The following is a 24,793-nucleotide window of genomic DNA, read 5'->3' as shown; positions in this document are numbered from 1 at the left end:
TAAAAAACAAACTTATTATTGAAAATTTTTGGTCATTAAAATTATAAATAAATAATAAACAATTGTGAATTTGTTACTAAAACTTTTATAGCCTGTTAATTGGCGAAGTCCAGAAAAATGTGTGAACATAAAAGTTAAGTCCGATCAGGCTTCGGGTCAGTTGGTTAAGGTGCGTTGACTCTGAGCTTCAAATTTGGCAGGACATGAGTTCGATTCCTGGTACTTGCAGTTTCAAAAAAATTATTTACGTTCGATTCCTGGTACTTGCAGTCTCAAAAAAATTATTTACGAATAATTAAATACAAGAATTATATTCAAGACCACTGATGATGAATATTTGGCAATACCAGAAACAGCTGTGTGATCAGCCAAAAATTCAACTAATTAAAATAATATAAAATCAATTGTTGGAGTAATTCATTACTGTACGAAAAACCTCTTTATAAATTATTTAAAATAAAATTAAATTAAATTTTATTCAAATTGTTAATATTCCATATTAATATGTTATCCATGAAATTAATTCGTTACCTTATAAATTAACTGCAACCCATCGAACTATCGGAGTTCGTTGCTCAAGTCTTTTGTTATTTTCATGTGTAAATAATTAAAAGAAAAGCAATTATTACTATTAAGAAATATATATACTATATAGACGTGTGCTGTAATTAATGCAGTACAGCACAAATTGCAACATCACTAAATCACCAGATGAACTCTTAACACACACTGCACATATGCAATTTCAAGGAAACAATGTCACAAAATTACACATAAAAATCAAATAAAATATGTTTTAATTTTTTTTGTTTTTTTTTTTGTTGAACGAGAGTAAAAGCTGAATAGGAGCAAATTTTAGCAAATCAGTGAAGTAAAGTAAAGTATCTAGATATTTGGTAATAAGCAGTTTGAAAGAGTCGTGTTCAACTGAAGTTGCAACTTAAGAGAGCCAACAACAATGCTAGCACAGATAACAAAATTATTTTGGAGAAGTTTTATTTAAAAGACGTTACCAAAGCCCAACAAGTGGCATAACAATCCGAGACTGCAGTGCGACAACATCACAAACAAAACGAACATACGCACTGCTCAAATCAAAAGATACGAAATTAAAAGTGCGATTAAAAAAAAATTTGATCAATTTGTGATTTCCAGTGAATTTATGAAAATTATATGCTTAAACCAGTGTTGCCATTGCAGTGCGTGTGTGTGATAAAAGATACGAAACGGTACGACAAAAAAGTACGTAAATAAGTAACAGAAAGAAAGTTGTGTAAGCCAAGAGAAGCGAAGAAGTTAAATGTTAATGAGAAAGCAAAATAAATAAAAATACTTTTGTAAAGTAAAATTTGTAAAAGACCAAAGAAAAAGATACTCTCAATTACAACAACAACAAGTGGCTTGACTTAAAGCGCAGCAGTAACAGTTAAAGTTGAGCTTTAGTTTGGTTAAAGGTGCAAACGACAATCCGCGCTCAGGTAAAAGTGAATCTGTAAGCGAACGTAGCGGACGCATTGCTGGAATTGAAAACGAAACTGACAGTTTTTCAAACGGTTATGAAATCCATTAATAAATAAAAAATAAAAAAAAAATAAAAAATATATTTGAATATATTTTGTATGTTAACTAAACTTGAACGAAATAAAGTTATTGACAAAAAAAAATAATATAAAATAATAACGCGTTAACGAAAAAGTAACTTTAGTGTACTTAACTTCAACTTAAGATATAAAAAGAAAACTGACAAATATGAAGGTAAGTAAGAATTCTCTCAAGTTATGAGATATAACTGATGATACTGTTGTGCCGAATTCTCACACACCTATCGCATGTGTAACATCGCTTCGATTTCAGTGCCTCAATTTTGCTCTAAACTTTTGTGTAAAATGTAACTTTACGTGCTATAAACCGCAGTGAAAGCGCGACTTATGCAAAATGCAGTAAATGTGACAATGACCAAAATAAAAAAAAAAATAAAAAATTTTTATGAATACAGATACAGATATTTATCTATATACCATATCTTTTCATTAATGTATGAAATGAGTTGCAAATAAGCTTGAATGCCAATGATGCTATCTGCAAGCAAATGAAATGCAAACATTATCGTCAGAGAATCGCAATAACTGTATGATTAATTTTTATTATTTACTTAAAGTGAAAATAACTATTTAAATAAAATCAACTATAAGTCATCAAAAAATATTTCAGCTGTTTTATTTGCAGAAACTACTTTGACTTTAATATGAACTGCAACAAGTGTGTATGAATTTTTGCCCTTCGAGCATATGCTGTTTATATTTATTTTCAATGCCTTACTTCGTCAAACTGTTAAAACCATACTCAGACAATCTATTCAGCAACAAGTTCAAGTGCATTTTTATTTTTCCTCAGATACAAATATTTTTTTATTTTATTTTTATTTTTCATTTCAAGCTGCAAATGCTATGCCGAGTAACGAGACGTTGCAGTTACTCGACATAGTAAAGTCGACATAGTAGAGTTGCAGGCAAGACTTGGCTTTTGCTTGCAACTATGAAACTGAAAGTTTTGCATGACTTCGAAGCAAAACTCAACAACTTGCAATTGCATAATAAAACTTCAAGCCACAAAATCTTTTGCTATTCGTTAGTAAACACAAACATATAATGCTATATATACAAAATATATTATAATTTAATGAAGTCTGACGTTAACCAGTCCTAAGTGAAAAAGAACTTTTAAGCAGCAAACTTTTATCTCCAGATAGCAATTTTCTTAGAAGTTACTCGAACCGAACCGACTATATGTTTATACATTACGTACTAAATATTTGAAGTATTTCTGTTTGTATATAACTTTTTCCCCATTGAAATGAAAAAGCATATTGTGTCTTCCAATTTCTGCAGGCATTAACTACAAATAATTTAGACTTAAAAGTTTTGCTAAAGAAACCACACAAATTCAAGTTGTAATTAATTAATGAAGTTTTTTAATGATTGAAAAAGTTATGAAAGGTTTATTTGATGATTAAATTTTCTTTTTGTTTTTATAAAAAAAAAAATTTTGAAAATTTAATTACAAACCACTGAATACTTTTATTTTACTATTTCAATATACTTTTAAAGTTTTCATAAATTGTTTTAATAATTAATTTTAATGAGAAAACATTTGTATGACTTTTCTTTTCAGATACATTGAAGGAGTTATTAGTATGTGTAGTTTATCCATAAAAACTTTGCTTCAAATATTACTTAGCATATTCGAAACTTAGTGATTTTTAGTATAATAATGCCATAGCATTAAATAGTCATATATATGTAATAAATAATTAAATAGCCACAGAAAAGCACTATATAAATACATTCAAGTTCATATAAGCCTTTAAATCAACGGACACATTTTAATATGTTTTATATCTAATTTGTTTTTGTTTTTCTAAATGTCTTTTTTTTTTTAAATTACCCTCAGCTTACAGAATTAATGTTTTAATTGATCTAAGTTAAGTAGAGCAAGGATGCAAATCTTGGAAAATAATTTTTTTTTCTTAAATTTCAAATAATTACATTGACAAATCTGTAGAAAAGACTTTTGAAAAGAAAACGCTTGAAATATGAAATATTTTTAAAAAATTTAAAACTTAATATCAACACGACTTTAAAGGTATCATTATTATCATCACTCATATAAATATATAATGTGACATTTAAAATACTACAAAAAACAAATTCGATGACATATTTATTTTGTTTTGAATAACAAACTTTTAATCTTTCTTTATCATTCCTTGATAACACGCAAGTAAGAGTCTTAAGGACTTGTACTCAATAATCACTTGGGTGATCCACCTTAACAAATGTTCCATTGAATTATGATAATGAGTTATTCAAGAGAATTTGTGGAAGTATAGTTTAAAGCCCGTCTTCCTACAGAAATATATCTTACATTTGTATTAATTTAAATGTTTTCTCTTCAATCGCATTCTATTCCAATTTTATCTTTGAACAATTAACACTGACATTTTTCATAGTGCTCTTTTCAGATCAGTATTATAACGATCTCAAGATATCAAGGTATCAAGACTTTAGATACCTCAAAACGTACCCACCAAGAGTTATCAAATTTTTCCAGATGCCTGTAGTCTCTCATTATCACTGTCTGTAGAAAACAACAACTTTCCAGTTTAATCAGTTTGAGCTACTTTTTATCATTTTTCAGCCACAAATGCTTCAAATGCTGACAGTTAAGCATCCAATCATTTACTCAGTCAAGTAGTAATGTCTCATAATGAACGATAACCTGATAATCGTAAACCGAACACACAGCATCATTTTTCTTGTTTTCAATTGCTATTTAACTATTCGTATCATTTGTTCTAATATTTTTAATAATAAACTAAGGAACTTAAACAACTAATAAGGATCTTCCGAATCCATTTAGTGAGCTGAATGGAATATTATAACCCCAAGATTATTCTAACTACCATTTAGGGAATTTTATATCGAGCGAGGAGCATCTTTCACATTAAAATTTCTATAATAAAAATTAGTATAACATATCGTAAGAGTTCATTGTGATAAAGATCCCTGACTATAAGCGAAGCCCATAGGCACTTTTAACAAGCCCAAGGTGGTCTTCCTATTTATCTGATTAGAATTGTAAGATATACCAAATTTGTTAATAGTTAAATAAATTTTAAACTTTAAACTTCATACCTTTTTGAACACAGCACTAAAATTATATGGTAAATAATATCTGTAAGATGAATGATTTTACAGATATTTTGACTAGTTCAATGTTTGAACTTAATTTTTAATTCCTTTCCCATTTCTCCGAACCATCTTTTATTGGCACTCTGCTCGCTATGACTACATTATGACTACATATAAATCTCCTTGTAGTTCATAACACTATTTTTATTTTCATTTAAATATTATCTGTTTAAAGGTTATTTTTCAAATACTCTTAAAGTGATCCTGTTACCATTATGCCATTAGCTAGTTTTATTACTATGAATTATATTTTGAAATAAAAACATTGCCATTCATTAGACATTTCCTTTGGTTATAATGAAATACAGAGAGTTAATAATGAACATATATTACTTAGTTTAGAGGTTAAATATTAGTGAAAGCTCAGTTTTAATTTAGTGTTTGATACAAAGTACTTTTAAATTTAGGTTCAGTCAGTATATAACAAAATATTATTCCATTGATAACTTTTAAACTTAATACTAAATTTATTTATATTCTATTTAGATTTATATTTTATTATATTTCTATTATATATTCTATATTATATTTTATTCAATATGTATAAAATCATACACTCCTACTTTTGTATTTGTATGGGTAGAAGTTTTAAGCATGAAGAGATTCTTTCTTTTTCATTATTAAGATTTGGAACCATTTCAAATGATCAGCTAAACGAAATAGTCTATTCCTAATATTTTTTAATGACCAATAGTTATTAATATTTTCGATCTAATATTACTTCAATATAAAAAAGACTTCCTTTATACACATCTAGTAAATCTTTTGGAAACCCTACGTATATTGTATATTGTTCCCAACAAATTTAATAATCAGCCTCTAATATCATTAGTTAAAAGCCCTCTTACTATAACAGAAAATAGAAATTTTATACTAATTTTTATGTATATTTTTTAGGCAATATACATGTATACTATACATGTGTTACTAAAACTATTATTACTCAAAAAAAAATATATATAGCTTAACACTTGCCTGAAAAACACATATGGTATACCTAATAATATCATAAATCATTCATGTTGCTCAATATGCCCACCTTCAAAAGTAATAAATATTTATCACTCTGCTGATATATATGACTAAGACGTGATGTTCTGCTAATCAATAAAATTTGCAATAATAAAATGTTGAAATTATATGAAGCAATTTATTTGTCACAAAATGATTTGATTTATATTTTTAACCTCTTCAAGTTTTTATGAATAAAATTCAGGTGCAATTCACAGTTAACAAAACATCGCCTTCGTTACTTTAAAACCCACTACTAACTTTTAGTAATAATATGAAATATTTTTTACTTTATCTATAAGCAAATACTTCTCAACAAGCAAAACACAACACCTGTCAACAGTTTAACACCATATCCGGGAATAATATACATTAAAAATTAATATTGGAAAACCCAAATTCAGTAGATAAAGCCTTTTAAGAGCCTTTTATACACAAAGGAATCGAAAATTGTGATATAGAATAGCACTTAACTGGTATGATTGAAATATAGGTAATTTAATATTTGAAAGAACTACACATACGAGGATAGTAAGGTTTTATAGCTAAGAAATTGATTTTTCAGTTAAGCGAAATTAGAAAATTTAGTTAGACTAACAGGACTATAAAGTTATGTATTAATAGTAAATTTGTAGCTAGTTTTAATCATAAGGTTAATGTTATTAAAAATGTGCAGTTGGCAGAAATTAGCTGATAAAATATAGAACAGCAGTTTTAGTAGTGGTCATAGCATTGGAAGTCGTGTAATAGATAGTAGCGGAATAGATAGTAGCAGAAGATCTTGCAACCTATTTGTTAATAACTAAATATTGAATTACTAGAAGAAATTATATTAATTAATATAAAATATGAAAACTCTTAACCATCTTTATTAAAACAATATATCACCAACTCTGAAACTCAGTACTTAAATCTTTCTACGAAGTATTTATTAACATCGAATCAGTGGTGTTATCAGGATTGTGCTAGGAGGGAAAAATATTTTTTGACAGTGTCCTTGAAATATATTTTCTAAATATTCTAGAAAATCAAGATCAATAGGCTAGCCATCTATACCCATGGATACAATTTGATCGAATATGCTTTATGAAGTTATAGACATAGTTTAGAATATTTATAATTATGGCTTTAATATATGAAATTCGTAGTGCCCCAATTTTTTATGGAGTCTTCGTATGTCAGACTGAATCACTGTACTCTGTTTAGAAACTAATTAAAATTAATATTTTTAGTAACAGTAAGTTCTGTTCATGTCGTATTTCTTGCATCGGTTCATATGATTACTATATGTACTCATATAATATTATAAATATACTATATAATGACCAATTCAACAAATTAAAACTAAATTAAATATATAAGTAAACCTCAAAAAAAGACAAAATATATTTTTAAATATCCATAAACTTCCGGTTAAAATATATTGTTTTTTATAATAGAAAATATGTATCATATAAATTGCGGTATATTTTCGTTTCTCGAAATTATAATAATAACAATAACACTATTAATTTAATATACATATTATCAATATAAGAAACTCAAATTATTAATTATACATATTAAAAATCGGAAATCTTTTTTGATGACAGTTTCTTTAAAGGATGGGAAAGAAAATATTCTCTTTGCGTTTTATATTACTATTATGTTGAAGCTATTTGAGCCCTTTCTTAACTCGAGGTATTTTTATGACCCTTCTTGACGCCTTGACTGGATTATTGTTTATCACTTCATCAGACTAAACAATAATTGACCTCAGATCTGCATACCTACCCGAGGAACCTGTAACCATTCTGAGATTTGATAACGCGTTGTTGGTAAGTCTGTTAGTTTTCTCAAATAATTTCAGGGCTCTATCCTTTATGTATTTTTTGATGGGATCAGTCTTGAGGTCCCTGAGGATGTCATTCGTCCTAATGTAATGTATATATTTCTCCATATTTCTGTATATAGTTTTAGTTTAATATTCATATTATACTTAATGTATGCATCTAAAATATAAAATTCAGTGTCTCACTAACTATTTAGAATACCGGTATCTGGACATATTTAAGCATACATAATATCGTATATTGAATATAATTAAGTAATGTTCAGTAAAAGAGAAAGGTGGGAGCAATAAGAGTGATAATATTTTTAAAAAATTACATCACATATAGCGAAAGACCAAATAGAAAACAGATATAAAAACTTCAAAATAAAATACAAAAAAAAAAGATACAACTAAAAACTACAGCAATACGATATGGAAAAACTCGTAGTAGTCACATAATATTATGTCAGTCCTCCTCGTTTAATTACTTCGTTCGAATTTGAATATAGAAAAAAATAGATAAAAATTATGTTAAGTGATATTAAAATAATTTGCACATTATTGACCTCATTTATTGTGACCAACAATTAACTTTAATAATAAAAAATTAACCAAACTTCACTTTTTATTGAATTCGTTAATTGATTTTTAACCAAATTCAGTGCAATAACATTTGCTGTATCGTCAACGAAATATTTTTATGTAAATTTTTGTAATAATAACAACAATAAAAATAAGCCCAGGCCGAACCTACCACAATCACAATCACACGTTGAACGAGCGGAATTTCTAACAAATCGCTAACAACTATCCAAACACAAGACATCTCAGATATTTACGGGCAAGACGTCTTCGAATTCAATGGCTGGTCGATTGTTTGTTTGGGTTTGTTTCTTGTTTGGATTTGTCGTCATACACACACAACACTTTCACTCTCTCTTGGCATGGCAGTGAGTGGGGGTAAAGTGTAAATAGATATTTGTTATTAGAGATTTTTGGTATTAAAACATTAAATCGTACGTTTCTTTAATATTAATCTCGTTTACTCGTTGGATAAAATTCACACTCTTCCATGCTATTCGGTACACTTGTTCCGTTCCATTCCAGTATATTACTAACATATAGTATGCGATTTCCTTATATTTTTAAAAAATTATTTTTATTACAACATTTTTATTGTTAGATTTCAAATGTTTTATAATTTTTTAATTTAATTATATTTTGTATTACATATGTTTTTTATTTGTCTGTTAGTATCAAAAATTACTTGACTTGACTTGACTTGACTTGCCGCTCGACATGACATTTGACACAATGTAACTTGTTGCGAAGAATTGTGTACTACGAGTATCTTTGGAGAGAAAACCTGAAATTAGTAATAAAATAAAAAATAAATTAAAAAATAATAAAATTTAACTAATTTTAAACTATTTTAAAACAAATTAATTTGTTGTTATAATATTATAAAATTAATTAACACAATAAAACAATAATCATCGTAACACTATTAAACTTTAATCACTACAGACTACTTACTTCGGATTTGAGCATTTAAATTTAAAGCTGTGATTTCCCATTAACCTTTTTGTGCTTCTGTTTATCTCATTTTTATTAAAATATATTTTTTTTAATACATTTCATTCAAGATTTTCGCAATTTCACTTGGTTTTAAACACTACATGAGTCACTAATATCGAACTATTGATCGATTGAAATACCGCCAGTATAGTTTTTACACGAATCAATTTTTTTTTAAACAATTTCTTTTATTATATATATGTATTATTAAATATTGAAAATATATACAATGAAATTTTTATAATAAATAATATATCAGAAATTAATAAAAAACCTTGATTTTGTATAAAGAAAATATGTTAGATGTGAACTATATGTAAATGAATGTGAAATAAAAAAATTTATTTATTATTTAATTTAATAAACTATATAAAATATTTTATATTGTTTATTTTTGCGTTTAATAATTTTTCCATCGTTACTATTACTAATTAGTAAAAATCCTTTAGGCGACGTTTTCTATAAGAAGTACAAATACTTCTTCTTATTCGCCAATATTTCAACGTAGAAGATATATACACATTATATATATTATAAAATATATCGTACACATTTTTTTTTCTTTGCTGTCACTACACAGTTGTGATTATTATTGGTGATACAGTGTATCTGTGAGTACCAAATTAGATGAGAAAAAAATTAAACAATTTTGATGTTATTGTTGTTGCTAGTGTTATCTCTGTAGACCAGAATAAGTTTATATCAAGCTTATATAGCTTATTATATTATTATTATAATAGCTTATTATCTCTCCTATAACCAACGATAAAACTTTGATGGAAATTATTAACAGCATTTGATTGTCATAGGCGACTGATAAGAGGATATGGATCCCACAATCACTGAAACCTATTACTGTTGTAATGTAAGCATACATGCTCAATTAAGGCTGTTCGCATATAATAAATTCACTGCAAAATAAAGTTATTATTTTAGTATAAGAAAAAAGTAAAAAAATTGCAGTAAGATCCATATTATACTAAGAAATGAATACAATATTTTTAGGATCTTTCTGATCATGACTATGGAGTATATTATTTTGTTTCTCTGAAATGTTTTTATTTTACTTAGACTTGAAGTCAATACCTGATTGATTACTATAATAATTAATGAAAGAAATTATTTCTCGATATTTATGTTCTTATTTGCCTGCTCTATATTTTTGTTCTTATTTCTCTTCTTGAATTGTCATTCTCCTTAATTTTTTCTTATAACTTCCATATGTTATTCAAATTTTTTTGTATTCACTTTTTCTTCCATGTTTTTCATTACTCCGTTTCCCCTTCTTTATATATTTTTATCAGTTCCCAGTGTATAGAAACCCAAAAATTCAGATATTAATTGTCTTTGAAAGATAAATGTTATATCTAGTTATATCAGTTAATTTTCGTAATGGAAGTCTAACAATTTCCCAAATTATTTAGGGAACAGCGATATATTAATATTAGTAGTATCGCTTTTTCTTTACCTTCCGTCTGCCCTTTCACTATTCCTATCTTTTTTTGTATTCCATATTTTTTTACAGAAAAAATCTCTCTATATTACTTTGCTATATTTTTCAAAATTTAATATTATCTATATATTAAATTTTATTAATATATATTATTATTTATTTTATTAAATATTAAAAATTAAAAAAATTTAATTTTCATTACCTATTATTTTTAATTTCGCAATTCGAGATTTCGCTGCTTTTTGAGGCACCTTTAATTTAATAATAATATCTTTCATTAATTATCTATTGAAAAAAATATTCGACACTAATTTTTGAAACTCGAAGTTTTGTTGAAGTTTTTTGAAAAAATTTCTATCTTCACCACTTCACGTCTGGAAACTGTATCTTTATCGAATCACCTATATAGCACTATTACTATAACTACGGCACACAGAAACTTGGCGCAAATCTGACAAAGATCTGATCAGAGAACAAGCTTTAAAAAATCCTTGGAATTGTTTGATAGTTCTGTCTCAGAAATAGAATTTCAAGCACTTCTACAATTTGCCAAAATGTACACTACAGAATCTAAATAAATTATAACTCTATCTGATGTCGCTAAGCACCAACACATCAATATATGACTTACAGCCAGCCGAATTTGTCTAATCTATTCAACCTATGTTGGTCGAAAATTTACATTATTTTTAAAACTCTTCAAATCAATAATAAACTATTCGTAATATCAGCATTACTGCTGCTGTTAGAGTAGGGACTAGAGGATCCCCATAGTTAACTAGAGTGAAAATGTATGCGTTTTAAAATAGGTAGATTTCGTGCGATTATCAGAAAACCTCTATTTAGATTTCATTGAACGCACTGAGACTGGTATTTTTTAGTAAGAAATATTGTTAGATTTAGCAAGAGCCTTGCTTTGCATAGGTAAGCTTATAAGAATATCGCCAGTGACAGCATAATAGATCTCATAGTTCGCAATTTACTATTACACAATCTAATAATGAAGAAGTTTTTCGAACTAAAGCAACAAAAATTCTTTTTTATATTATTTTAATTAATATTTTAATCATTTTTGGCTGACCACACAGCTGTTTTGAGTATTGCCAAATGCCTATCATCAGTAGTCTTGGTCTATCTAATAATAAAATTACATGGTATGAGTTGAAAAAAATTTTAAAAAATATTTCAAGAGTTTGTTTTTAGTGAGATCTATACCTAAAGCAAGTATATATATATTATGTATATTTGAAAATTATTTTTAATATCGATTAAGAGTGACTTAAAGCAAAATACTTAAAGCAAATTATCCGATGTGGAATCCAGTTGAAAAAAAATTCTCTAACTCCATAAAAAATTACAAAATTTTTAAATAAGATTACTTAATAAAATATCGTTTATATAAAAGAATAAAAATATCGTAGCTAAATGCAGATAAAGCTGAGAAACCATCGAAATTCTTTCACAAGAGGTCGTCATAGTAATTACGACAACGTAAATTTCCTAAATGAAATGAAGCAAATTAATCGACCATAAAATGTATGTCGTTAGATGCAATACAAAAATTACAGATAAATGTTAACATGAAATATAAAATATAAACTTATATTTAATAAATTCACCTGACAGATTAAAAATGCAATAAAAAAATAAATTATATGTTTAAATTTTAAATAAATCATTTTTTTTTTTGTATCTCAACTGACAACGCAATCCAGCTGCGTACATAGCAAAAACTTCAACTGGCAATTTGTGTGTAGAGAAATAAAAGGACATTAATTTATGTTTATTTTATTAAAATATTTAAAACTTATTGAAAAAATTTTGGAAATCAAGCAGCAGGAAAAAATGAAAGACAAGTTGGCAATAAATAGGTGTGTTGCTATCAAATGTTGTCGGATGACTACTGACAGTAAAAAGGCAGCGAACGGAGGTTGTTTATGTCTATCGAAAGTTAGACATTAAAAAAAAAAACTAAAAAACTTAAAAACTTTAGTTAAAAACTTAAAAAAAAAATTGATTTAATAAAAAACGGCTATGGTGTACAGGAGCGGTTGAGCAATTAAGTGAGCACAAATTATGTGTAATGCGGACGCGCTAAATTAATTTCATTGCCTGTTGCTCGTGCAGCAAACAATGCAGTTGCGTTTCTGACTTACGTGACAACAGTTTTGACGGAAATTTTCATTACAAAATAAACAGTAATTATATTTAATTAAAAAATTTTTTATCATGTTTTTATTTTCAGCTCTTCTACATATTATTGCTGACGCTGCCTCTGATTGCGTACAGTTTTCCCGCAGCTGAGGAAAAGTCAATATCGCTGGAAGAGGATGTGGATAACGAACATGCAGAATCAGAACAAGATTCACAAATACAAAAACGTTCGGGTAATAGTTTTGATTATGTTACACAATTGAAATCAGGATTATTGTCCAGTATCGGACATGCGTCCGCATCTATAGCGTCGGGCAGTTCAGGCGGTAGCAGCGGTGGTGGCGGTGGTGGCAGCTATAAATCAATAGATGGACATCACGTAACAAATATCTTAATGCGTTTATTATATATACAATATAATAATATAATTTCAATAATAACTTTTAGGGAAATGCTGTTGATTATGATCCATGGTCCTTCAAAAAATCTGTATTAAATACAATTTTACAAGCAGTAAAAGCCATAACTGGCGGTGTGACCGCCTTGAAGGGTCAACTTATCAAAGGCAGTGGTTATGCGCTCAGTGCTAGCGGTAATATTGTTGCTGCTGGTGGTGAAAAAGTAACAGATGTGGGCAAATCTATTATCAATTCAGCACAAATAAATTCACATAGTTATGGCACTAGTCATAACACTGGATTTGTACATCCATTTGCCAAATTCAGTTCGTTGTCAGGTGCGTCATCTGGTGGTAGCGGCAGTAAACACTCATCAAGTGGTCCAGTAGTGCATACAGAGAGTAAGTAATTTTATTGCTCTAATACCAGAGGAATTTAAAGGGAGTTAACTACTAATACTAATCAATACTAATAATTAAATTAAAAATGCAATTCTTGTCAAAAGTTTGAAAAAATAGTATTTTTAACAATGTATTAATAAATTAATTAATTTTATGAATATCTTAGGAATGTAAAATAGCATTTATTAACTGTTAATAACAAATTACACAAAAAAGTAAACAATTTCATTTTACCTAAATAACATTAACAATAAAATCAAATTGACTTTAAGAACTTTATTTTTATTTGCTAAAATATAAAAAAAAACTATTTAATAATATGTTTAAGTTGATTATATAAATACTAAAAAGGGTCGCATATACCTATTGATAGCACCCAACTTTTGCTCCATCCTTATTAGTTGCCTTGGAGGAAGAAGAAAAACTGCTATAGAATTAATTCATCACTGCTTAGTAGTTATCAGACGGCGTTCATATTCTTTTGAAGTTCTTTCCTGAATACAGGCATTTAATTGACTAACCGCTTTATTAAAACAATAATTTTAAACTAAAACTAGTACAAAATACTAACTTTAAATGTAACAACTAAACTTTACAAACAATCACTAAACTTGCTATCAAATCACTGACATCACTAATAGTCAAATTTTTTAACAGCTAAGTAAGCATCACCTTACAAGCTTGGGACTGCCACTGGCAACCATTAACTATCTTCTTCGGAAGTGTTTTTTCTTTTTTTTGGAGTTGAATTTATACTACAGTATATCTCTCCTTGTGAAGCAAAATTCATTATCGATCTTGTGTCGCAGTACTTTTCCCGTTTGACTGACGACATCAGTAAATACCCTCGTAAATTATAGCTTGCTTGACTTGGTAGACTTTTGTAGTCCAATCAATATGAATTAAGTATTCTAATGACATATGAAAATATTATACTGCTAAATATCTTACATAGTTCATCTATCCTCCTCCTATATAGCCGTCTTTGATTAAGAATGAGATCGTAAACTAGAAAATATGTATATACTTGTATAATATTAATCGATTTTGTGCGTCCACCTTTCACATACGTTGTAAAAAAGTGATGTATAGCGGAGGATTTTTAAAGTGGACGTCCTTACAAAAGAATATATCTCTTTAACTTGCTATTACACTTATTTCCAGTTATAATTTTAATTAAAGTTCTTTTAAATGGACAATTCTGTTAACCAGACAGAATACTGATTCCATTCACTGTCCGCTTGAGAAAGCTTTTACTGTATTTATGAAATAAACGTGGAAAGTTGAATCAAGATTAGCAAGTTGTCTTTATGGCTAAGTATAAGTGATCTTAATACAATCTCTATGAACCTCACAAATGGAATCGATTAGATAATGTACGTTTGTCTGTTAAGTTATAGACTAATATTTTACAATTCATGGGACTAAACTTTGTTTAAAAAATTATTGTATGGATTCACAAATAAATGGTAGACACTGTTTTTAGACATTTTAATATCATATATAAAAAAATATGTGATTATATATCGTCTCAATATATTTGATAAAATCTCTTTTGAAATTTTGACTTGTTATACTCTCCACTGTAGTTGTACTTCCTATTTAATTGTTATAATTTTATACATTTTATAATTCCTAGCATTATATTGCTAATACTTTGTCTAGTTCCGATTAATATGTTATTAATAGATGCTTAAAAATATGTTAATACAGAACAACCTTCTGTTTTTTTCCACGAATCCAGCTTCCAAACTTCATAATCTCCAATGAATTCAAATGTTACAATACTTCTTCAAAAGACAATAAAAAATGCCTTCCAAAATGCATTCAAAGTGATTAAAACCACAACGTGATATGCAAATAATTTTGTGTATTTCAATGTCAGCCCAAGAAATGAAGCAGATCGCCCTCAAATAGTTGTACAATACATTTTTTTTTATCAGATCAATTCAACTTTTCACAATCCAAATACACAAAAACAAAAAATTATAAACTTACAAACAATTCGTTATGAAATATTTAACAAATCCAAATGAAATGCATAACGAAGCCAATTTAACAGCAAATTAAGTGAATTCACTCATCCTCGACGCCGGCGCAGTAGACAAACGTTTACTGAGCAGCCGCCACAAACTGCACCACAAAGACTTGACAACGCACTGCAAAACGGAAGACTGATTTTACCGCCGTTCAATCAGTGTTAGCATATTGCCTTTACGGTTTAGTACATATACTATGTGCCCATTCGAATTAAGCGCAATCAATAGCAGATAAAGTGAACGACAGAAATCAGACCGCCTATTGGTACGTACTCGTACATTGACCTAAACCGCATCGTTTGGTACTTGCGGTTGTCATAATCGCGTATCTGCGTCCTCTGCAACAAAACTACTTTCATTTTCAAACGAAGAAAAACTAGTTTCCCAAGCCAAACGCAATACCTACCTTAGACGAGTCTTTGGAAAATTGCCTCAAATATTTTCGCGGCACTCACTATTTTTATTCGTTGTCTATCGCAAAAAAGGAGAAGACTTCCTTAACTTACCAGTTTTGTTGCACATATATTTTTCGGTTACAACCAATTAATGTCACTAGACTGATCGGTCATAATTTATTTTTTTACGAAACCACACTAAATGTGATAGTTGATCTCAACTGATCATAATAGATTTTTAAAGAGAATGTTGATAATGGATGCAGGAATGGACTCAAATGAAATATTTATTTATATCTTGTCTTGATTTTCATTTTTTATGACTTTTAGTTTGACGAATTATAGTAGATCATTACCAAAATGAACTTAGTCCATAACTGATGTACAAAATTATTAAATCTAATTGTATAATGAGTTATTTACAGTAGCTTCCTTTAATAATCATTTTTAAGACTTTTTTAAATGAAAAAATATTACTAAAAAAGGAAAGTTAGTTAAAAGTGGTACAAATTATATTTAAAACCCAGGGCTCTTCATATATTATTAGCAATAAGTTGATTCCAACGACGAACAACGAAAGTATTATGACCTCTTTAAAGATATTTTATTCATTTAATCTACTAGGTTTTAAACACATATAGCTTTTCATGAAATTAATTATAACCGCTAAAAAATTTAACTATATTTGAATCAAAGACTATTGTTCTTCCTTCTGCAATAAATTAAATATAAATATAATTAAATATAAATATATTCTCATATATTTGAATATATTTCAAATAGACAATTAACTAATTTTATCTGCTAGTTTGTTGACGTCAAGATATTTTCTTACAATTCTACCAAGGTTCTGAGTCTTATTCAATGAAGAAACCATGTACCTATATTTAATTACAGCGAAGACGTTCTTGTTCAAAGGGATTATAATATTGTTAAAAAACAATACCATCAATATTCTTATTTTTACTGAAATTAGTTAGACTCACAATAATCCGACCTTAATATTCCAAAATTTCTTGATGGACACTTGAAAAATTCACTGTCAAGATCTTTTAGTTTTGTCCATATAAAAAAGATATATTTACAATCTAAAGCTATCATAATGAAACACAACACATTTCCTTTTTATTGATCTCTTTTATTTCTTTATTACAAACACATTAATTACAAATTATGGCAATTCGAATCAATAACACATAATGGATGATACCCGTACAATCCTACCAAACATTCAATATCAACCTACTTGTCATCAATTCTCGATTTCCCATTTTGTTTTAATTCCTCCTTCTTCGACTAACATTGTCTTGACACAAAATTATTATATGTGATCCACTTTTCGTTATCTGTTTCATCTGGTTCTGAAAGATCATTTCGTTTCATAGCAGTATATCAAAGAAGTAAATTTGATTTATTTAATTTTTTTAATGAACTTAGAATATTGATCGAACCTGAAAATGATAAAAATTATTCAGTTTTAAGAAATATTAAAGAATGAAAATTAGGTTCATCGTATTTAATAGCACCCAAATATCAAGCTATTTCAGAGAAATGTTTTATCCTCTATTTTTTTTCTTGTTATATTGATTTTACGACTCATCATGATTTTACGATTAAACGGCTATATTAGTTAACATTTTTTGGATTGAATTCTTGGAGCTATCCAATATCACACAAACTCTAAACACCAGATGTCAGAAGCTACCTGTTTTAAGTTTTCAAATGTATAATGCCTTTATTTATTAATAAGAAATTTCTTCTATATATCCTCAAAGAATGAAAAATAATATATATAATAATATAATATAATATAGTAATAATATAATAACATATAATATATAATATTATAAATAATATATCATTATTTCGATTAGAATTTTTTAAATTTATTGTTGTGGGACTATTTCAAAAACGACGTATAATATTAATATTATTATAAAGATTTTCTATAAAAATATTTATAAATTCAATTTAGTGCTATTATTTCACATTATCTGATTTATTAACTTTTGATTTTTAATGTTTTCGTTTTTATAGTATTGTAAGCTGTCACTTCAACTGTTCCTTTTGTCGCTTCTCCATTCGTCATATTGTTAATTAAGAGTTTGGCTATAGTTTAGTTTATAATGTCTATATTTAAACTAAGTAAAGCACTGAGTACATGAGTGAGTTAACCCTACTCAGTTTTTGGATTTTTTCGATTCCGTTAGTTAGTATATACACACTATTATATACTTTATTCCAAGTTTATATAGATTTGCATATAATTCAACAATAGTATAATCATTTCTTAAATATAATATAGATTCAATACGTGAATTAATGCTTCATTTTAGTTTACATTTAAATTATTTGTCTGTCACTGCATCTCTGACAGTTGGAGAAATTGAATCCAGATTTAACAATAGAAAATGCCATGAAGCATTTTTAGCATCTGAGTAATTAAATGTCTATTAACTTATGTATAATTAATTTTTCCATACTTATTAATTAATACTAATGGCGTTTTCGATTGGTAAATCTGGATTCTATCTAGTTTTAGTCTCGATCTGTCAAATTTTAAGAATACTCGATTCCTATCAAACATTTTAAGAGTAATCTAACATATTTGTAGTAGTGTTAGCAGACATTTATATTTTTCATAAATACATATCGAATCAAATCAAAACAGCTGTTAATTTCAGGGTAATCTTACTACTCTACAAGTGTTATACATTTTACTCCAGATACGAAACAAAAATGAAAACGCACTAAGAGTGTATTAAAAGAGCATCTCGATTGAAAAAATTACGCCAAATTTACCAATCGAAATTGCCATAAATTATTTTTAAAAGTCAATTTAATCAATAAATTGGTCAGAAATAAATGTTATAAATATTTAATTTAATTGTTTTAAATGTTATTATTATTTTTGCTTTTAATAATACCTAAAACATTTTTTTTCCAATAATTAATTCAACATATTTGCCTATTAGTGCAACAGCTTAGTTTAAAAATCTCGTAAATCAACTATAAATATCAAATCAAACCAATCAATTAAACTAATTTTTATGCAAATTACTACTTTATTTTACTATTTGACTTTTGTAATATATTTAATTAAAAATATTGAGTTCAAAATCCTAACAGAAAAAATTTGTATTTAATTTGTTAAAATACCGGGTTAGCTATAAATATATCGCTATATTCCAAGAAATTCCAAGACATATAATTAAACAGTTTTATCGTCCATAATAAATAATAAAAATATTTAATATTTTCTTTTAATTATCATTTTACAGCGATTACAACTTACGAAATTCCAACTGGTCATTCAAATTACGGCCCACCATCAAAACCGCCAACTTACAGTAGCGCAACGCACCAGTATCTGCCGCCAGCCGGTCCACCTGCCGGTGGCAGCTACTCAGGTGGAGCACCATTTACCGGCGGCCATGTTGCATTCGAAGCGCCACCAAATAATTATTTACCAACGAGCTACGGACATGACGGTGCGTAAGCCCATGAAATGCAAATAGAAATCCTCACGGATTTGTAAATTTGTTTTTTGTTGTTGTATATTTTGTATATTTATTGGTTTGGGAGGTACTGTTAAAAGGTTTGGTGATGCGGAAATTTGTTATATATTATTTATTTTTCATTTAAAAAATAATTTTAATTTTTTACAATCTATTAACAATCGAAAATGATAAATATCTATGCTTAACTAACTACTACAAAGCATTCAGTTGTGATATTCGCATAAATTTTATAAAATGCTTTTTTTTTTTTTGAATGAGTTTTTCTTTATTATTTTGCATGAATGAAAAGTTTAAATATTATGTAATTTAAATTATTTATTTACATTTTTTTTTTAAATTTCACATCTATTATTTTTTTTGTTATTTAGTAAAAAATACTTACAGTTTCACACATATAAATACTTTTTCATCATAGATTACTGAACTCATTTATAAGTTTTTTTTATTTTATGATCCCAGTTTAATCTAGGCGTGGAAAAAGTAGTTATAGTAGAAACTTACCCCATCTGATACATTTTTACATTGTATATATTTTATATTTTTTTAATATTCATTAAAATTCATACATCATAATTTTTCAATATTTAAATGAACTCAATTTATATGTAAATAAATATGTATATATTTAAAAAATATTAAAATGTAAATATATGTATATATAATCCTGTTATTAAAGCTAAAAAAAATAGTTCTCAAATGCAATGTACACAGCTTAAACACATAAAAATAATTCATAATAATTATGCCATAAAATATAAATAAAATTTGTTTACTATTATAATTGAAAAATTATATGTTAATGAAATAAAAAAAAAATATTAAAAATAGATAAATAAATTAATACAAACATATAGTTTTATACAAATATTTGGGGTGTTCACGATTGTGGGTTTTTGTTTGCACATTATCCTGTTTTGCTTATTGCAAAAGACGAGTTTTTATGATTGAATAAAATTAATTTATTTTTCTATTTCAATTTTCTAATTAAAAATGAATCAAATAATAAAAAAACATTTGAAATTTTAAGTTTTTTTTAAATGTTTGCTTTGTATTAATTAAAATGATAACTACTGTGAGTTATATCCGGTATGGGTATGTTTATCGCCATTTTCACAGTTTATTTCCATGGATATGATTTTTGAGATGGCTTTTAATTCCTTTAGTGGATTTATACTGAATGAGTTTAAAGCGCATTTAATAAAGTAGTAATTAATATATTATATGTTAAGTGCATATAATATATAATATATAAATAAACGAAATCCAGTTTAAAGTCATAAGAACTTTAGTAGTACAATAGAATTCTACTATACAACTAATTTCAAAAAAAATTAAAAAAATTTAAAATAATCGTAGTACTTTCCAAACAGCACAAAATATCGTGAACACTCTTCACTAATATAATATATTAATACGAATATACCCAAAAAAACCCACGCATTAGTTATTTTTTCATATAAGCTAGAATAGTCTAGTCTTTGACTATATAACTAGTTCTCATATAACTAAACTAACTAGTCTTTGAAGACTATATTCAAAAACGACTTACTTACTTACAGTAAGTCCTCTTCTACTTGTAGAGCTTAAGTGACAGGTTTAACTTTAGTGTATACTGGGAAGAACATTAGTTAACTACAATTAGACCTTAAGTTGAAAACCACGCATTAGTTATTTTTTAATATAAACTAGAATAGTTAAGTCTTTAACTATATAACTAGTCTCTATATAACCAGTCTAACTAGTCTTTGAACACCATATTCAAAAGTAACTTAATTACTTATTGTAGTTCTCTTCTCCTTGTGCAGCATAGCGGTAAAGTGACTAGTTAAATTTTATAATGTACTGGGAAGACCATTAGTTAACTACAGTTAGACCTTAAGTTGAGAACTACGCATTAGTTATTTTTAATATAAACTACAATAATTAAGTCTTTGACTATATAACTAGTCCTTTTATAACTAGTCTAACTAGTCTTTGAAGACTATATTCAAAAGTAACTTTCTTGCTTACTTACTTACTTACTGTAGTTCTCTTCTCCTTGTGGAGCATAGCGCTAAAGTGACTCGTTAAACTTTAATATATACTGCGAAGAACATTAGTTAATTTTAGTTAGTTCTTATTCTAGTTAGTTAATTCTTAAGTTGAAAACTAATGCATTCTCGATATCTTTAATATGAGAACTTAATACTTACATGAGTTTCTTTTAACATTTATTAATTTAAGAGTCAGTTGAAAACTTCTTTAGTTATTAACTTAAGAACGAGTAACGAGTTGAATGTAATTGAGATAGAGCTGAAATCTGCCGTATTTAACACGTTGAGAAATAATTGAAAATTAATGGTAGTTGCCTACTAACAACCTAGTTTGTTTAAAAATTGACTAGTTATGAATATGATGACTGAAGTAGAAGCTAATTATCTGCTAAACTTTTGCTTGAGATTAATGTTAATTAAAAATTAGTAATGAACTAATTACTAATCTTTTGATTCTTTAGGTGTTATTCAAATGCAGAGGATATATACCTATGTATATATATTTTGTCCAATTATAAAAAATTTAACATTTAGTCAACAATTTTTCTTTACATTAATTTTAAAAAATTTTTATATATTTAAATGCTTCAATAAAACGCTTAGTGTAAAAAAACGTAAAAAAAATAAATAAAAGTATATTATAAATAAAATATTAGCTTACGTCCATATACATAATCCATTCATAGTCTGTTTACACATTTTATTCATTTAATAATATTCTAAGTTTTTTAAACTTATAAATTAATAAGTTGTTTAAGAATTATATTTGTATATATTGTATCATAAAATATCAAATATAATATTATATATTACTGTACATATATTATTTATAGATATATTTTCCTTAACGCATATAACGCATTTATATTGCGTTATATGCGCAATATAAACGCATTTAGTGAAATATCTGAGCACTTTAAAATGTATTAAATGCTATTAATCAGTTCGATGTCAATTTGTATAATATATAAACCACCTTACCTTTGTACCTTCTACTACAAAAATTTACCTTTCAGTATATAAGCTAAATAAATAAATTCAGTGATTCATACTTTATATATTCAATTTTATATTCAGTTAAAAAACTACAAAACTATATAATTCTCTTCTTTTGGATAGAAGAGTCCTCTCCCACTTTTGGAACTTCCGCGCAATAGAAATAATTAACTTTCATATACTTTACTTTTCTTTTCTATCCTCCTATTTTAACTTTCAAGTATTTTTCTTTTGTGCCATCACTTTTCAAAATCTTCCCATACACATGATCTGTCAAGATTTCGTATCATCGAGACCAGATCTTACTTACCCGTTCCTGTTTTTGGCACTTTATTTAAGAAGAGATATTAGTCATAATAATTTCCTGTTGAGAAGTGATTTAAAATAGTGTTAATATCTTATTTGGAAGTTTCAGCAACTTCGACAGATATAAGAGATCTTTTATCTTTGATCTCCTAATTTCCAAATTAATTCGACCGCTTTGTATTCTATATGAATATATATGTATAAATATATATGACTACATAATTATGGTTAGCAAATTTAATTTTTTATATGTTTGATTGATGTAAATGACTATTTTGTATATAATATATAAATTTAATTTTAAGATAAGTTTAAACAATAACCGTCAAATAGTTTTAATTGCGCTGTAATATATATTAAACCCACTCAGCTTTACGAATATTAATCTTTGTACATATATGAAGTGTACTAAACCTTATATATAAATCAATATATAGAGAAAGGTGCTAAAACTTTGATCTGCGACATTATTCATAATGTGCATGAAGTCAAGATCATTCTTCAAAATGAAGTCAACAATTGTATATAAGTTATGTGACTATACAAACATTAACACTGCTTATACAAAAAAAAAAAATACTCACAATAACAACTTATGCAAGCATATATTTATCTGCAAGACGATCAAATTTTTTAATTCTCATTGCATATACAAACACGACATCAACTACAATCTTAATCCCAATACCCAACAAAAACTATATATTGACAAACAGGATATGATGACTTCAACATTTATCCGCGACATAAAAAACTAACTGACGAAGAGGCACGTAAAGCAGCTGCACAATTACAAGAAATACTTAATCTTCTACCGAAAGGAAAAACAGAGTACACGGCTACGAAAACCGTTGCATTAGATGTGACATCACCGGGTCAAGTAAATCCAGAAAATGTGAATATTAATAGTTATGGTGCAACAAATGACTTGGGACCTTTAGAATCACTATCACATACTGAATCTATTACTGCTGCATATGGAGCACCTAACAATAATCAATGGCAAAGTAATCCATCAGATATTTATAGGCAAATGGCAAAGAAACAAACACCTGAAGAAATTTATTTACAAAACCACCCAAATGAGGGTTACGATTACAAACCGACAGCGCCACCAGCCGAAACTAATGATTATAAATATGATAATTATCATGCTAACACTAAAAATGCATTGCAAGACCTAACGCCCATAATAGCTGCATTAGAAGTAGCGAAGAAAACTGGTGGACCAAATGTAAACACACATTATACAATTGAGAAAAGTGTTGAACGTTTACCGGGCACAACAAGTGGACAGTTTAAATACTTCTCTAATCCCGTTGTGCAAACCTCAAAATACACTTACTTTAATCCAGCACAACATAATGGCGATGTGAACTACCGTCCAGTATATAATTCTGGACTGAAAGTGAGACGCCATGTAGGGCAACCGCTGATGAAAATCAGACGCAACGGTACCGTTTTAAATTTAAGAGATTTTGAAATACAGAATCCGTTGGAATTTAATCGCATGTTAAATGTGTGAATGTGAATGTGAATCGTGATTTGTTAATGTCTTAATCCAATCCAAAAATAGCATAATAACTGCATCAAAGCATTTCCTAATGCAAAAGTAACTAGAAGTATTCTAAGTCAAAAGTGATGTTGCAACAGTGCATTTCATTGTTAAAAAAATTTATTTATTTCATTTATAATTAATTTATGCATTTATTTATTTGTCATTTAGTGATATACTCTGTAATGGATTTTAAAATATAATAATAAATACAAATTACTGAAATATAGTATCTCATACGTATATTAATCTCACTTAAGAATTTAATCAAAATTCATCACCAAACTTAATTATTTAGTTTTCAAAGTTTTACACACAAATTTTCACTCTTCAAATTATACACAGTCACCAATTTATGAAACATTTTATGAAATATCTTAAAAACTTTC

The 24,793-nt window shown here is 27.3% G+C and overlaps 1 protein-coding gene across 1 annotated transcript; it reads left to right on the top strand.

Annotated features, from left to right (window-relative positions):
• The first annotated feature begins 1,749 nt into the window (after positions 1–1,749).
• On the top strand, positions 1,750–24,419 carry LOC119676488. The gene is made up of 5 exons (XM_038087727.1): positions 1,750–1,755; positions 12,852–13,139; positions 13,208–13,559; positions 19,275–19,484; positions 23,566–24,419. Exons 1-5 carry the CDS (start codon positions 1,750–1,752, stop codon positions 24,372–24,374), a joined length of 1,665 nt encoding a protein of 554 aa, XP_037943655.1. The 3' UTR covers positions 24,375–24,419.
• Positions 24,420–24,793: the final 374 nt, after the last annotated feature.

This window comes from Teleopsis dalmanni, chromosome 2 (assembly GCF_002237135.1).
Source record: "Teleopsis dalmanni isolate 2A chromosome 2, ASM223713v2, whole genome shotgun sequence".
Taxonomy (NCBI): Eukaryota; Metazoa; Arthropoda; class Insecta; order Diptera; family Diopsidae; genus Teleopsis; species Teleopsis dalmanni.
This window is presented reverse-complemented; position numbering and strand designations above follow the sequence as displayed.